The sequence below is a fragment of the Podarcis muralis genome, chromosome 6 (assembly GCF_964188315.1).
Source record: "Podarcis muralis chromosome 6, rPodMur119.hap1.1, whole genome shotgun sequence".
Taxonomy (NCBI): Eukaryota; Metazoa; Chordata; class Lepidosauria; order Squamata; family Lacertidae; genus Podarcis; species Podarcis muralis.
In genome coordinates this window covers 5,653,758-5,670,652 of record NC_135660.1, presented here as the reverse complement: position 1 = coordinate 5,670,652, position 16,895 = coordinate 5,653,758, and the positions used below count along the sequence as shown (strand labels likewise).

The 16,895-nt window shown below is 45.7% G+C and overlaps 1 protein-coding gene across 1 annotated transcript; it reads right to left on the bottom strand.

Moving 5' to 3' along the window:
* Positions 1 to 2,508: 2,508 nt before the first annotated feature.
* Positions 2,509 to 16,618, bottom strand: LOC114598158 (cytochrome P450 2J2-like). Its single transcript, XM_028731867.2, has 9 exons — positions 16,451 to 16,618; positions 13,210 to 13,372; positions 10,921 to 11,070; positions 8,518 to 8,678; positions 6,772 to 6,948; positions 6,109 to 6,250; positions 4,692 to 4,879; positions 3,853 to 3,994; positions 2,509 to 3,264 (listed from the first exon to the last, which is right to left on the bottom strand). The coding sequence occupies exons 1-9, from the start codon at positions 16,616 to 16,618 to the stop codon at positions 2,993 to 2,995; spliced, it is 1,563 nt and encodes a 520-aa protein (XP_028587700.2). The 3' UTR covers positions 2,509 to 2,992.
* Positions 16,619 to 16,895: the final 277 nt, after the last annotated feature.

Genomic DNA, 16,895 nt, shown 5'->3' with positions numbered 1-16,895 from the left:
AAATGGCAAGCCACTCCAGTATCCCTGACAAGAAAACTCCATGGACAAAGACAACAGGCACATAAAAGTTATGATGCTGGAAGATGAGCCCCTCAGGTTGGAAGGCGTCCAACATGCTACTGGGGAAGAGCGGAGGACAAGTACAAGTAGATTCAGAGCTGATGAAGCGGCTGGGCCAAAGCCGAAAGGATGCTCAGTTGCGGATATGCCTGGAAGCAAAAGGAAAGTCCAATGCTGTAAAGAAAAATATTGCATAGGAACCTGGAATGTAAGAACCATGAACCTTGGTAAGCTGGATATGGTCAAAAATGAGATGGCAAGAATAAATATTGACATCCTGGGCATCAGTCAACTAAAATGGATGGGAATGGGCGAATGTTCAGATGACCATCATATCTACTACTGTGGGGAAGAATCCGGTAAAAGAAATGGAGTCACCCTCATAGTCAACAAAAGAGTGGTGAAAGCTGTACTGGGATGCAATCTCAAAAATGATAGAATGATCTCGATACGAATCCAAGGCAGACCTTTTAACATCACAGTAATCCAAGTTTATGCACCAACTACCGGTGCTGAAGAAACTGAAATTGACCGATTCTATGAAGACTTACAACACCTTCTAGAAATGACACCAAAGAAGGATGTTCTTCTCATTATACGGGATTAGAATGCTAAAGTAGGGAATCAAGAGATAAAAGGAACAACTGGCAAGTTTGGCCTTGGAGTTCAAAACGAAGCAGGGCAAAGGCTAATAGAGTTCTGCCAAGAGAACAAGCTGGTCATCACAAACACTCTTTTCCAACAACACAAGAGACGACTCTACACTTGGACATCACCAGATGGGCAGTATCGAAATCAAATTGATGCAGCCAAAGATGGAGAAGCTCTATACAGTCAGCAAAAACAAGACCTGGAGCGGACTGTGGCTCAGATCATCAGCTTCTTATAGCAAAATTCAAGCTTAAACTGAAGAAAGTAGGAAAAACCACGGGGCCAGTAAGATACAATCTAAATCAAATCCCTTATGAATATACAGTGGAAGTGAGAAACAGGTTTAAGGATTTAGATTTGGTGGACAGAATGCCTGAAGAACTATGGATGGAAGCTCGTAGCATTATACAGGAGGCAGCAACGAAAACCATCCCAATGAAAAGGAAATGTAAGAAAGTGGCTGTCCAGTGAGGCCTTATAAATAGCGGGGGAGAGAAGGCAAGCAAAATGTGAGGGAGATAGTGAAAGATACAGGAAATTGAATGCAGATTTCCAAAAAATAGCAAGGAGAGACAAGAGGGCCTTCTTAAACGAGCAATGCAAAGAAATAGAGGAAAACAACAGAATGGGAAAAACCAGAGATCTGTCCAAGAAAATTGGAGATATGAAAGGAACATTTCGTACAAAGATTACCATAATAAAGGACAAAAGTTGAAAGGACCTAACAGAAGCAGAATACATCAGGAAGAGGTGGCAAGAATACACAGAGGAATTATACCAGAAAGATATGGATGTCTCGTACACCCCCGGTAGTGTGGTTGCCGACCTTGAGCCAGACATCCTGGAGAGTGAAGTCAAATAGGCCTTAGAAAGCATGGCTAATAACAATGCCAGTGGAAGTGATGACATTCCAGCCGAACTATTAAAAAATTTAAAAGATGATGCTGTTAAGGTGCTACACTCAATATGCCAGCAAATTTGGAAAACTCGGCAGTGGCCAGAGGATTGGAGAAGATCAGTCTACATCCCAATCCCAAAGAAGGGCAGTGCCAAAGAATGCTCCAACTACAGCATAATTGCACTCATTTCACACGCTAGCAAGGTTATGCTTAAAATTCTACAAGGCAGCTTTAAGCTGTATGTAGACTGAGAACTCCCAGAAGTGCAAGCTGGATTTCAAAGGGGCAGAGGAACCAGAGACCAAATTGCAAACATGCGCTGGATTATGGAGAAAGCTAGAGAGTTCCAGAAAAACATCTACTTTTGCTTCATTGGCAAACTATGGCAAGTTCTTAAAGAAATGGGAGTGCCTGATCAACTCATCTGTCTCCTGAGAAATCTCTATGTGGGACAAGAAGCTACAGTTAGAACTGGATATGGAACAACTGATTGGTTCAAAATTGGGAAAGGAGTACGACAAGGCTGTATATTGTCTCCCTGCTTATTTAACATATGCAGAATTCATCATGTGAAAGGCTAGACTGGAATTAAGATTGCCGGAAGAAATATCAACAACCTTATATATGCAGATGACACAACCTGGATGGCAGAAAGTGAGGAGGAATTAAAGAACCTTTTAATGAGGGTGAAAGAGGAGAGCGCAAAATATCGTCTGAAGCTCAACATCAAAAAAACTAAGATCATGGCCACTGGTCCCATCACTTCCTGGCAAATGGAAGGGGAAGAAATGGAGGCAGTGAGAGATTTTACTTTCTTGGGTTCCATGATCACTGCAGATGGTGACAGCAGTCACAAAATTAAAAGACGCCTGCTTCTTGGGAGAAAAGCAATGACAAACCTAGACAGCATCTTAAAAAGCAAAGACATCACCTTGTTGACAAAGGTCCGTATAGTTAAAACTATGGTTTTCCCAGTAGTGATGTATGGAAGTGAGAGCTGGACCATAAAGAAGGCTGATCACCGAAGAACTGATGCTTTTGAATTATGGTGCTGGAGGAGACTCTTGAGAGTCCCATGGACTGCAAGAAGATCAAATGCATCCATTCTTAAGGAAATCAGCCCTGAGTGCTCACTGGAAGGACAGATCGTGAAGCTGAGGCTCCAGTACTTTGGCCACCTCATGAGAAGAGAAGACTCCCTGGAGAAGACCCTGATGCTGGGAAAGATGGAGGGCACAAGGAGAAGGGGACGACAGAGGACGAGATGGTTGGACAGTGTTCTCGAAGCTACGAACATGAGTTTGACCAAACTGTGGGAGGCAGTGGAAGACAGGAGTGCCTGGTGTGCTCTGGTCCAGGGGGTCACGAAGAGTCAGACATGACTAAACGCCTAAACTACAACAGCTTGGTTTGGTGACGTCTGCTTCTAGGCTCTCTGGGCTAGCCTCTTGTTCCCTCTTCCAAGCTGTAACCTTGCGAGGAACCGCACAGATCATGTAAGGATACGGTTGCACAGCTAACCCTCCTCTCACAGCGTTTGTGTTGAACTCCCGCACGCCATCAGGCAGCCGTAACGTGAACGCTTGCAGCAGGTTAGTGAAGAAGAGGAAAATCTCCATCCTCGCCAGATTCTCCCCAAGACAGAGACGCTTCCCTAAGGAAGGAGATACTACCCACTGTAATAACTGGACAGCTTAGGGTGACCAACAACATAAGGTTTTCCAAGAGATTTCGCCCATGTTGTGTTGGCGTCTCTAGTCCAGGGATTGGGATACCTCAGGCCTAAGGTATGTGGCCCTTAAGACCTCTCTACCTGGCCCTTGGAGCTCCCCCCAGATCCCATGCCCTCCTGAGTCGCACCATTCAACAACCCTTCTTCATACCCTTCTTGGGTGTTTTTGCCTGGATTTGGGGATACAGAGGGAGTGTGCGTAGAAAACTGTCACAAGGCAACATCTGTATTCGCTGCCCTGCCCACATTTGTGTCTTGCCCAAAAGGAAATGTGCTCCTTGGTTTGAAAAAATGTAGCCCCACCCTTCCTTGCTCTAGCCCAGTGTTTCCCAACACTGGGTCTCCAGCTGCCTTTGGACTACAACTCCCATCATCCCCAGCTAGCAGGACCAGTGGTCAGGGATGATGGGAATTGTAGTCCAAAAACAGCTGGAGACCCAAGGTTGGGAAACTCTGCTCTAGAACCAGCCATTCCAATGCGCTCTGCACTGAATGGCAAGTCACATTTACCTATTGAAAATGGAATGAAGGCGTCTCTGACGAAGAAGTTCCCTTCTTTATCCAGGAAGTGGTTTGGGTTGAACTGGTGAGGCGTCTCCCACTCTTCAGGGTCATATAGCGCAGAGGCTATATCAGGAATAATTACAGTATCCTGCAAAGAGAGACACAAACTGCCTGAGTTTAACCTGGCCTTCGGACCGCTGTATAATGCTGCTTTTGGTACCTTGAGTTGCCAGATAAACAGAAAGGGAGGAGAGCTCTGGTAGGCTGGGACGGCTGGTAGACATACATGGAAGGAATCCTGTAATTCTCCCAAGGCTCAGATTTTGATCCAAGCCAGTGAAGAATCCAGCTCTCATTTAATATGGGCACCTGTGACTCCTGAAATTCATCTCTGAGCCCAGCTCAGGAAAACATTGTAGGAATGCAGGAAGTCAGACTACTGCCACCATTTCTTTCATTATGATTGTTTTGAATGCCTTTAATCGGTATTTTAGGTGGGCTTTGTTATCATTGTACTCAGTGCTATTCTTCTAGAAAAAAAGGTGAAGGAACTCACCATGAATACCTCTCTTGTTCTTGCAATGGCACCCACCTGAGAGGTGCCAGAACTGATTTCCAGCGAGTTCTGGCTGAAAAAAAGAGCCCTGATTGTACTTTGTATTATGATGTATTTGTTAGCAGCCTTGGGATTCATTTGTGAGGAAGTGTGGAGTATAAATAAACCAGGGAGACTTGATCTGCTGGCCACATGCTGCCCATTATCTAGAAGACTCTCATCGGTGTAGCTATTGGCAGGATGTGCACTAAATTTTAATTTTGTTGTTTGGGGGGGGGGAGTTCTGTACCTTTTTCATGGGAAAACCAAAAATAGTTGCATCCTTTGCACATTGCCTGAAATTTCCAACCAAGAGAACGTATTTGTAGCGCTGGATTTCATGAATGACAGCATTGGTGTAGGGCAGGTTCATCCGATCCTCATAGGAGATGCGTTGGGAACGTGTCACGGCAGCATCAATCTCGGCCTGAACTTTCTCTGTGGAATCATGTTCACATTTAGAACCAAAGCAATCTTACTACGATGACCGCGCAGCTCTAGAAACCCTACGGCACCCTCAGTCCATAAATACATTTGTAATTGAGGTGGAAATGAATCCCTAAGGATACGGGTGGGGATGAAATTTTGATTGATTTGCATTAAAATTCCCATTTTGCCCCTTTCAAAACAAAACAAGTAGCAAAACAATAACTACTCTTCAAAATGTGCCCTTCTCCAAATCATTTGATTTGACCTAATTTAATAATAAAAGTGATTCCTGCATCACAGAGGGTTGGAAGAGAGACCCCTTGGGTCCCTCCCATCTCTACAATTCTATCATTCTATGGTTTGCATCCCACATTTGCAACAACATTATTGAGTGCAAAGTGGCTCACAATTAACAACAGCATTAAAAATTAACAAACATTACAATCTCTATAATCATATAAAAAACACAACAGTGTATAAATAAGGCAAACAAACAAACAAAAACAAATTCATGAAACAATTAATGCATTCCAACGCAAGCTCAGAGTGATTCAAAGTATCAGAAATGGCCGCTGAGCACCAGCCCTGAAAGTCATGCAATTCCCCAATAGAAAATGTGTACAGAAATATGTGTATTAGGGAAAGGTGTGCCTGGTGTAGTTAAAATAACAGGGGAAAATGCTTTATATTATTTAGATATTGCAAAAGTATCTATATTAGGCAAACACTGCATACAAAAATGTGGTTTTGGGGGAAGAAATATGCACTTAAAATGCTGACAGATTTTCATGAGGACTAGGAGCGTGGGGCAGGGAGTGGAATTTGCAAACTGGTGCAGAAATACAGAGACCTGAAGACTGGAAAAAAGAGAGAAACTGTGTATATTTCTCCGAATATACACATTTTGACAGTAATACAATATGGTGACCATGGACACCATATTAAGTTCCAAATCACAGAAAGACATACTGAAAACCGGTGGTGCCATCAGGACAGGACTTTATACCAGAAGATACAATGAGTTGCCCTAGCTGTTACATGTTGGTGTGGGTGTACAGAAATGCTTAGGAACTTTTCAAACCAACAATGAATATGTGGGTTTTCTCACACACACCCCACATTAAAAAAACTGTACTTGATTTGGGCCACGGCCCTCTTCCGCTTTTCCGGTGCCCAGATGCTGCACAAACTCCCTCTGGACCGAAACATTTCAAGAGCATTGACATCCCGGCTCTCACCTTGGATGTCTGGATAAACCACCATGAAGAGCAGAGCCCAGCACAAAGTGGATGAACCAGTATCTGTCCCGGCTGTGAAGAGGTCGTAAATGACATGAACCAAGTTGGCTTCGTCAAAGGTCGATTCGGGGTCATCCTTCTTCTGTTGTCGACAATGAATATATATTGATTTATTGCGCGGATATCCCATCTTTGTTCTCCAAGCAGCTCAAGGGGGGTGGTGTACATGGTTCTCCCCCACCCTCATTTAATCCCCACAACACCCCTGTGAGGTAGGCTAGGCTGTGAGGGGCAGTGGCTGGGCCATGGTCACTGGGGTGAGCTGAGTGGGGATTCGAATCCTGGTCTCCCAGGTAGTAGTCCAACACTAGACAAATTCATTGTCTTATTCCTTTTGCAAACTGCTTTGAGGTTTTTTTTTGGTTTTCTCTCTCTTTTTTAAACTATCAAGCAGTATATAAATCTTATGAAATAAGTAAACCCACAAGCTGATGCAGAAACGTGGCAAACTGGACTTGAGGCTAAGAAAGAAGAAGAGAAAACCAAAACTGGCAGACTCATACAGTACATCCATGCTTTGGACAGAGCCCATCAACCTACAGAGAATGGTGTTCCTTCGGGGCCCTTGAAGAGCAAATTGTCCCCATTCCAACAGCCACTTACTTTATTTATTTCATCCAGATAGAAGTCAATGAAATCCCGCGGTTCATCTGTTTCCCTCTTCTCCTTGTGCCTTCTGATCTCACTCCTTCCAAATGAATGGATGTGCTCCAAGCATGAGAAGGCCTTCTGGTGGGGTCCTGGGAGGTGGCGCATCAGCCACGGAAACAGTTCGTACAACTGGAGGGGGGTGGGAGAGAGAGAACGTAAGGAGAGTCCTGGATCTTGATCAGGCCAATGGCCCGTCCAGTCCAGCATCCTGTTCTCACAGTGGCCAACCAGATGCCTCAATGGGCAGCTTTTTCTTCAAAGAGCTCAAGGCAGTTGACATGGTTCTCTCCTCATTTACCGTATTTTTCGCTCTATAAGATGCACCTGACCATAAGATGCACCTAGTTTTTAGAGGAGGAAAACAAGAAAAAAAATATTCTGAATCGAATGTTGTTGAAGAGGAAGGAGGAGGGAGGATCAGGCTAAGGCATCACAATAAGAGGCGCTGCACAGCTCTCCCTCTTGCTGTGCTGGCATCAGCAGAGCAGCGCAAAGCCTCTTCAGCGAAAGCAGCGCAAAGCCTCTTCAGCGAAAGCAGTGCAAAGCCTCTTCAGCGAAGCAGGTGGAACGCTCCTGCTTCGCTGAAGAGGCTTTGAGCAGCTATCCCTGAAGCCAACACAGCAAGAGGGAGAGCTGCGCAGCACCTCTTGGTCTGCTGGCTTCCCAGCAAAGCAGGATGAGGGACGGAAGAGCCTCCATAAGGGCTCCCTTTTGTTCCTTCTCCCTCTTCGCTGGGAAGCCAGCAGAACAAGAGCGCTTGCTCTTGCTCTGCTGGCTTCAGCGATAGCTGCGCAGCCTGCATTTGCTCCATAAGACGCGCACACATTTCCCCTTACTTTTTAGGAGGGAAAAAGTGCATCTTATAGAGCAAAAAATACGGTAATCCCTACAATAGCCCCGGTCTTAGTCTGACACTCTGAGCACGGCTCCACATTGGCTCAGGTGTCCCACTGGGGTGAGCTGAGTGGGGATTCGAATCCTGGTCTCCCAGGGTGGGGCTGAGTGGGGATTCGAATTCTGCTTATTGGATTGCTGACACCAAGTAGGCCTGAGGTGTCCCATCAAGCTTTCACAAATGGAATCAACTTTTCTCCAGCACATTCGCTCTGGCGACTGGTATCTCCCTCAAACGGAAGAAGGATCAGGCCAGGCAAGAGGAGGCATGAAAGTGCCTTGCAAAACTGGTAAGATTGTGTGTGTGGTGTGTGTCTGGGTTCCCCCAGCCATTCTGGGTGGCTCCCAACAGATTAAAAGCAGAATAAAACATCAAACATTACAAACTTCCCTAAACAGGGCTGCCTACAGATGTCTTCTAAAAGTCAGATAGTTGCTTATTGCCTTGACATCTTATGGGAGGGCATTCCACAGGGCAGGTGCCACCACCGAGAAGGCCCTCTGCCTGGTTTCCTGTAACCTCACATCTTGCAGTGTGGGAACCGCCAGAAGGCCCTCAGTGCTGGACCTCAGTGTCCAGGCTGGGTGATGGGGGTGGAGATGTTCCTTCGGGTATAAATACACACTAGAGGCTGCTCCCCGCCACTTGCATTGCTCAGCAACCCCACTTACCTGCAACCCTCTCCCTTTAAACATCATCCTAACCCCTGTCCCCTCACAGCTTATCAGCTGCTGTGCAAACTGCAGGATGATGGCATTTTGTCTTGCAATAATATAATATAGCAAAATAGCAAAGTCGCTCACCAAATGAAATGTGGAGAGGAAAAAATGTGCTTCGTACTCAATGCATTCTATCAGCTTCTGATACACTTTGTCTTCAATGTCGAAAGGGTGTCCAAAAATTACGTTGGAGATCACACTACAGAAGGCATGGAAGAGGGGGGTTCTAGGGTCTACAGATTTGCCTAGAAAAATACAGGTGTCCTCTGTCACAATGAACACTATGAGCAGTGTTGAATGTGTGTTGGAAAGGTCACACAGTTTATCTGCATAATCGTTCAGCTCCTGCTCCCTTCTAAGAACAACTTGTTTGTTTTGCTCTTCTTTTAACCATATTGCTCCTTTAGGCCTTCTGATCACAGGGGGAAAGGAATCCACCCCAAGGGGCCAACTTTGACAAGTGGGCAGGGCAACCTACCTGCCAATCACCTGATATCATTGTGGCACCAAGTGGACACACAGCAGATAGAAACAGACTGCACACCCCCTGTGACTTGATTGTTTGCTTCTCCATGCAGCCACTCCTGGGCCTTTATTCTGACCCAGCAAAACTGTTCACATTCCCAGGTTAACACCAGTCCTCATAGATGCATAGCCTGATGCAGCCTTCAACCTGGTTCCCTCCAGATGTTTTGTAGAACAATACCCATCAGCCCATGTCAGTGTAGACAAGAGCTGTTTGGCAGTGGAGCAGACTCCCTGGGCAGCTGGAGTCAGCAATAACTCACACGGCATCAGCAAGGTTAACTCTTTATTCAAAAAAACACAGACAACTCAGGAGGCCAGGCCTAGCACAGCAACGCTTCCTGGTAGGATTTGCAGCTATGAGGTAGTTTCAAGGACTAAAAGTCCCCGGTTTCCCACAGCTCCCTAAATCTCCTCCTTCTCCAGTTCCATCCCAAGCAATCTGAGGCTCCATCATCTTGCCTGTCTTCACTCATCCCTCTTCATGTTCTGGGAGACCAGCGGGGAGGGGAACTGGTCACAGTAGGAAGAGGAGTCCTCCTGGCTTCTGCAGCAGCCAGCCTCATCTCTGCCTCTTGCCCTCTCTCTTTGCTAACCTCTGCTTCTGCCTCTCCTTCTGGATTGCTCTCTGCCTCAGCCTCTTCCTGATCACTAAACCCTGTTGTCTCTTCGGCTACCAACACCTCCTCTTCCCAATCTTCTCCCACTGACCACTCATCACCATCCCACCACCTCTCCCTGGGCTCTGAGCCTTCTTCCCTTGGGAGTTCCCCAGCTGGTGCCTCCCATCAGTCCTCCGCATCCCACCAGTCCATGACAGATGGCCATACGTCAAGGATTCTTTAGCTGTGATTCCTGCATTGCAGGGGGCTGGACTAGATGACCCTTGAGATCCCTTACAAGTCTATGATTCTATGAATGATGGGCATTGCAGTCCAAAATCTAAATCCTTCAAAGACAGAGGTCCTCTAGCTGGGCCAGGATGATATGGGGATGAAGGACTAAATCCCTTCTCTTGTGGGAGCCCAATTAGTGCCATTGCCTTCCGTTAAGAGTTTGGGTGTAATCCTTGATGCCTCCCTTTCCATGGAGGCACAGGTTACAGCAACAGCCAAGGCGACATTTTTCCACCTTTGCCACATTAAGCCGTTGGTCCCTTACCTTTCCCGCCCCGACCTGGCCACAGTGATCCATGCAATAGTCACCTCCAGGCTTGACTACTGTAATTTGCTCTACGCGGGGCTGCCCTTGAAGCTGTCCCAGAAACTCCAGCGGGTGCAGAATGCTGCAGCGAGGCTCCTCACAGGGTCTTTGCCATGGGAGCATATTCACTCTTCCAGCTGCACTGGCTCCCGGTGGAGTACAGGGTCAGATTTAAGGTGATGGTTTTGACCTTTAAAGCCCTTCACAGCCTAGGACCCTCGTACCTACGGGACCACCTCTCCTGGTATGCCCCATGGAGGACCTTAAGGTCCATAAATAGCAACACCCTAGAGGTCCTGGGCCCTAAGAAAGTCATATTAGCCTCGACCAGAGCCAGGGCCTTCTCAACACTGGCTCCGGCCTGGTGGAACGCTCTGTCTCATGAGACCAGGGCCCTGCAGGATCTGATTTTTTTCCGCAGGGCCTGTAAGACAGAGTTGTTCCGCCTGGCCTTTGGCTTGGAATCAGTTTGATTCCTTCCCCCTCTTTCTTTTTTCCTTTCTCCTCCTGTGATGAGGCTGCATTTTAATGTTTTAATGTTGTATTTTAATCCTGTTTTTTAAGTTGTATTTCAATCAACTTGTTTTTATTATTGGTTGTTAGCCGCCCTGAGACTGGTCTTGGCTGAGGAGGGCGGGGTATAAATAAAATTTATTATTATTATTCTTAAAACATCTGGAGGGCACCTGGTTGGTGGTGGCTGATCTGGTTCATTCCTGGTGTCAGGAAAAGTGCCTTAGAATCAATGATATTCCTGACCTCTCTTGCTTGCGAAGAACTCCACCATGTGGCCAGCCTCCTCTTGCACACAGAACTCCATGCTTCTTCTTCCAAGGCCCAGCGATCGGAGCACAGATATCCCAAAACGCCGCTGCTCCTTCCAGGTGTGGCCACTTGAAAACAGGATACCTAAGGGCAGCAAGATATTATTGTTCAGAAATGAATTTTGCAAGCCAACCATCTGTATAAAACATGGCTAAGAGACAGCCGCTCGACTGCTGTGCTTTACTCCAATGCACCGCCCGCACCCTCTCTGCTGCCACCTGCTGGAGTTCCCTCTTGCAACGCACCCCCAGCTCTGAAATTCTGAGTCTACGAGAACCTTGCTCATTGGTTGCACCCCTGAACTGACTGTGAGTAAGGCCTAAGGGCACAAACTTCCTTTGGAATAGGTGGATATTGGGAGAAGGTGGGACATTGCATCTGGAGCGGCACAACCCGACACCTTCATCTGCCCCAGCTGCAACAAAACATGTTTCTCCCACATCGGTCTCTACGGCCACAGCAGGCGCTGCAGCCTTCCAACAGCTTGACCTCACCCACAAGGCGCACTCCTCCATTGTTTCTCGAGATAGACAGATGCCAGCACTGCTCCCTGTAAGTTTACTAATATGCCGGTTTTCTGCAACAAGCTGTGTCAAATGTGGCTTGCAGCAAACATTCAAAACGCCGAAATACAAATATACGAAATACAGACCATGTCAGTAAATTCAAAAATGACAAAAGCCAACAATTTAACAAACACAAAATAAATTAATTTTTTTTAAAATCAAGGTTTAAGCATATAAATACAAAGCAAAACAAAGGTTAACTAACAATAAAGTTTCTGATTCTCTTTCCCCCCTCCTGTTTTATTAAATTTGCTTAGTAACAGAACATTTTTATATATATTCTATAAAACAAAGAATACAGAACAAAATTCATTCATACTACAATGCCTAACTACATAAGATTAATCTATATGGTTTCTGAAAAACAAAATCAATTCAAAATACCACCCGATTTACTCCCCCCCTCCCTCCCCACTCCAGCCCCCCCCCCCCCGGTCAGGCCTTCCTTCTTCATATCTTTATCCATGATAAAGTTTCTGATTCTCATGTAGTATATTGTAAGTGGACCCACTATTGCTATTGAATGAACACCATTACTTGCACATATTTTCTTTAGGAATTGTTACATGCCGATCAGAAGGTCGGCGGTTCGAATCCCTGTGACGGGGTGAGCTCCCGTTGCTCGGTCCCTGCTCCTGCCAACCTAGCAGTTTGAAAGCACGTCAAAGTGCAAGCAGATAAATAGGAACCGCTCCGGTGGGAAGGTAAACGGCGTTTCCGTGCGCTGCTCTGGTTCGCCAGAAGCGGCTTAGTCATGCTGGCCACATGACCCGGAAGCTGTCTGTGGACAAACGCCAGCTCCCTCGGCCCATAGAGCGAGATGAGCGCCGCAACCCCAGAGTTGGTCACGACTGGACCTAATGGTCAGGGGTCCCTTTACCTTTACCTTTTATCATCATCATCACCACCATCATCATTATACCCCTCCCATCTGGCTGGGTTTCCCTAGCCCCTCTGGACAGCTTCCAGCATGTATAAAAATGTAATAAAATGTCAAACATTTAAAAAACTGCCTTCAGATGTCCTCTAAAAGTTGTACAGTTCTTTATCTCCTTGACATCTGATGGGTGGATGTTCCACAGGGAGCTGTGCATCATGGGAAGGCTGCTACCCAGATATCCAAATGGGAGTCCCAGGTTTGACCCAGAACATAATAGAAGAATAATTTCTTAGACCAGTAGTTCCCAAAGTTGGAACACTAAGAGGCTAGAGGGCGGCAGCTGTGCACTGAAGGTGTAAATGACTACCAGGCTTTGAGAAGCTGGCATCACTGGATCAATTTCATTGAATCAATTAAACTAGTTTTAATTGAATTTTATTGTGTTCATATCTTTCTTATTGGGTTACGGAAAGCACTGTTCTGTGACTCCAATACTTTGGCCATCTCATGAGAAGAGAAGACTCCCTGGAAAAGACCCTGATGTTGGGAAGATGGAGGGCACAAGGAGAAGGGGACGACAGAGGACGAGATGGTTGGACAGTGTTCTCAAAGCTACTAATGAGAGTTTGACCAAACTGCGGGAGGCAGTGGAAGACAGGAGTGCCTGGCGTGCTCTGGTCCAGGGGGTCACGAAGAGTCAGACACGACTAAAGGACTAAACAACAACAACAACATTGAGGTGGGGGCAGTGGGAATGATTTTATGGGTTACACTTACCCTTTGCTTTCATTGTGTCTCTGACAAAGGGCGTTACTACACGACATGAGGTTTCTTCCGAGTAGTTGCTGAGCACTTGCTTCACCAAATGAAAGCCATTCACAACAATCATCGGCTTGTGCCCAACCCAGATGGTGAAGACCTTCCCGTAAACCTTGGACAGCTGTGTCATTTTAAAATTAAAAAGGCATATATGAGAACAAGAGAGGCATTCGTGGTGAGTTCCTGCACTTCTTTTTGTAGAAAAATAGCACCGGGGACACTAGTCGTCTATATTATTTATATGTACTGTCCACCAAAATGTGATTCATCATTTCTCCCCTATTCTGTTGTATTGTTTTCTACACTATGTGCAAAATTCAGTATTTTAAACAATAAAATTAAAAAGCATAACTGTATGAGCATAATAAGTGCAGGCCATTGGGTTCAAATAAACATAGCCAACCACCTGCAATGAGTCCCTTCCAGTTGTGCACAGCTGAAAACTTTCTCTGCAACATGTCCCAACTAACCCCATGCTTTAGAAAAGTCCATGACTGGTGTGATTTGAGAAACAGGTGCAGTTAAAGCAACAAACTGGGTTTACAGCATGCTACATTGCATTGCAGGATGCGGTTGGCGCTGTGGTCTAAACCACAGAGCCTAGGTCTTGCTGATCAGAAGGTCGGCAGTTTGAATCCCTGCGACGGGGTGAGCTCCCGTTGCTCGGTCCCTGCTCCTGCCCACCTAGCTGTTCGAAAGCATGTCAAAGTGGAAGTAGATAAGTAGGTACCACTCCAGCGGGAAGGTAAACAGCTTTTCCGTGTGCTGCTCTGGTTTGCCAGAAGTGGCTTAGTCATGCTGGCCACATGACCCGGAAGCTATACACCCGTTCCCTCGGCCAATAAAGGGAGATGAGCGCCGTACCTTTACCTTTACATTGCTCTGCATCATTCACCTTCATGACCTGAGCTCAGGACCAACTCTATGAAATTCCACAGCCAAATTGCAACAAAGGGTAATTACCGTATTTTTTGCTCTATAAGACTCACTTTTTCCCTCCTAAAAAGTAAGGGGAAATGTGTGTGCGTCTTATGGAGCGAATGCAGGCTGCGCAGCTATCTCAGAAGCCAGAACAGCAAGAGGGATCGCTGCTTTCACTGCGCAGCGATCCCTCTTGCTGTTCTGGCTTCTGAGATTCAGAATATATTTTTTCTTGTTTTCCTCCTGCAAAAACTAGGTGCGTCTTGTGGTCTGGTGCATCTTATAGAGTGAAAAATACGGTACATCTTTGTTGCAATGTCATCCAGTTCTTTCCTCTTTTCCTCCACCTCCAACATTTCCAAACTCCTGGGATAAGCTGATAGTTTTTATTTTGTTTTGTTTTGTTTATTTTCTATAACACCCTTTATCCAAGGATCACAGAGCACTTCACAATATGAAAACATAAAAACACATAACATAGCAAACAAAAACAATACCCCTCCCCTCTTTTAAAGGTTATTTAATTATCCCACTCCAGGTTGTTTAATTATCCAAAGGCCTGGGGTATTGTCTAACCCACCTAAGAGTAAATGACCCATAAAAAGGGTTGTCCGGAAGCATCCCGTCATACATTTTTAAAAGCCATTTTAAAGTGTTGAGCTTTACACACACACAAAAGGAGACATATATTGAGCAATACAGAAACGGAGGTCCACGCACAAGACAAAGGACAGATTGTGGAGGATTCTGCAGCCCAAGGATTCCTTTGTTGTCCACATTTGATCATTATTTAGCTGTAAATTCATGTCCCCCCATTTGAATTTGGCTGAGACACATCCACTTGTATCTGGTGGCAGGGAGTAGGTGGGGAAAACGAGAATAGGGCAAGGCTATCTCTTATTCTGAATTGTTTCATTACACCGAACTTCACATTGTAGGGGGTTGGTTTCCAACTCAACTGCTCTACGATTCTCTGTGACCACCCAGTCAAACTGCCAATTGTTGGGTAAACATCTCCTCTACTTCATTACTAACTTATTTAGTGCATGTACTAGTGCAGCAGATCCCACCGCTACCACCAAAATGTAGTGGATCTCACTGCTGTATACCAATATGTAGCGGATCCCTCCCACATACACACTCCATAATATGTATTTTTCAACCACCATAGGTTATGTTTTGGTTCTTCTGTGAGGGGAAAATTTGATACTGGGAGACTCAGGCAGAAGTTGAACAAGCAATAAAGATTTATTTAACAGAATGAAGTGGATAAAAAAAAAGGATGTATCGGGAGATAATGCCTTTTCAGGAAACAGTTAACCTATTATTAATTATACTAAATCTAATGGATGTTACAGGCTTCTAATCAAGCACAGCTTCTGTTAAACTTCAGTTGTTTATGTTCCGCTATTACGCTTCAGGTAGATGTCAAAAGTTTCTAGACTAGATGGCAAATGCTCAGCTAATTTCCAGTTACTTCACTTCAGTTTCATAACTCAGTTGCTGCATAGGGTGTTACAACTTAATAGTTTGGTTCCTTAACCATATAATTAGGAAATCTTTAATGAGAGTTTGGGAGAGATACAGAGATCCAACTGATTTTCATGAGATTTTAATTTTTTTAAAAATAGAAAAAATGCTGGAAAATGTGGACAGCTGATCTTAAGATGGGAAACATGAGGAACTGGGAGAAACTGAAACAGACAGATTGACCCATTCCCTACTATTTATTTGGAGGAGGGTGGGCAGAATTATAACATGCATTGAAACATGAGTTGGAGGGGACAAGAATGCATATGCCAGGCCACAGGAGCCAACTCCTAGGGGTAAAGGTCCCTTCAGCCTCCCCAATAAAATATTTGAGGGGGCCAGCCCCCCCCCAAAGTTGACGGACAGTGCCATTTAAATGATGTGTGTCTTGTGATTGATTATGCGGGACGTGGCTTACCCTCAATGTTTTACTCAAGTTGGCACCCCTGTGTCAGGCAGAGTGGAGAGGGAGAGAGAGAGAGAGGAGGGGAGGTATTGGAAGGCACAGCAATAAGCAGTTTGCCTTGTGCCCCATAAGTCAGCTTGTGGCCTTCAGGGGTGGTGAAGGACCCCACCTCACATGCCACCAGTAGCCTTCAGGAAACTGGGTCGGTGTCTGAAGCAACAAATAGAGGCCCTTCCTCTGTGACCCAAGGGATCCTGCATTCCCCAGTAGAGCAGATGCTGGGAAGTCCTGCTGCTACACCCTCGTATTAGGAGACAACCCTTAATATGTAAAAAAGGATACCTTGGAGAGGGTGTCTTGATGCCATCCAGAGCCAAAGCACCACAGGGTCCCCAGGAGAGGTAGCGGAAGTGGTCCAGGTGGGAAGTGGCGCCTTGCCCACTGCAGCTTCAAGAACTGCAGACTCAGGAGAGACACCGCCAGAACTGCAAGGCAGCTGCTGATCTCCATTGCCACCTTGGGTTTAAGCCTCAGCTCTGCTCTGGGATGTCTGAGGCAGGTTGGGTTGCTTTTCATATTCTTCCTACAAAGAAGGCGTTACAGCTTTGCCTCCAGCATTTGTACATTTGTCAATAGTGACAATTACCAAACCTCAAAGGTGTTTCAGACAAGGACTTCAAGTGCCGGTACATCAAGTACATCAAGTATACATTGCAGGAACATTCCAGGGATAGGTCCAAGCGCTAATGAAAAGGACAGAAACATTACCGAATAATGACAAAAGAGA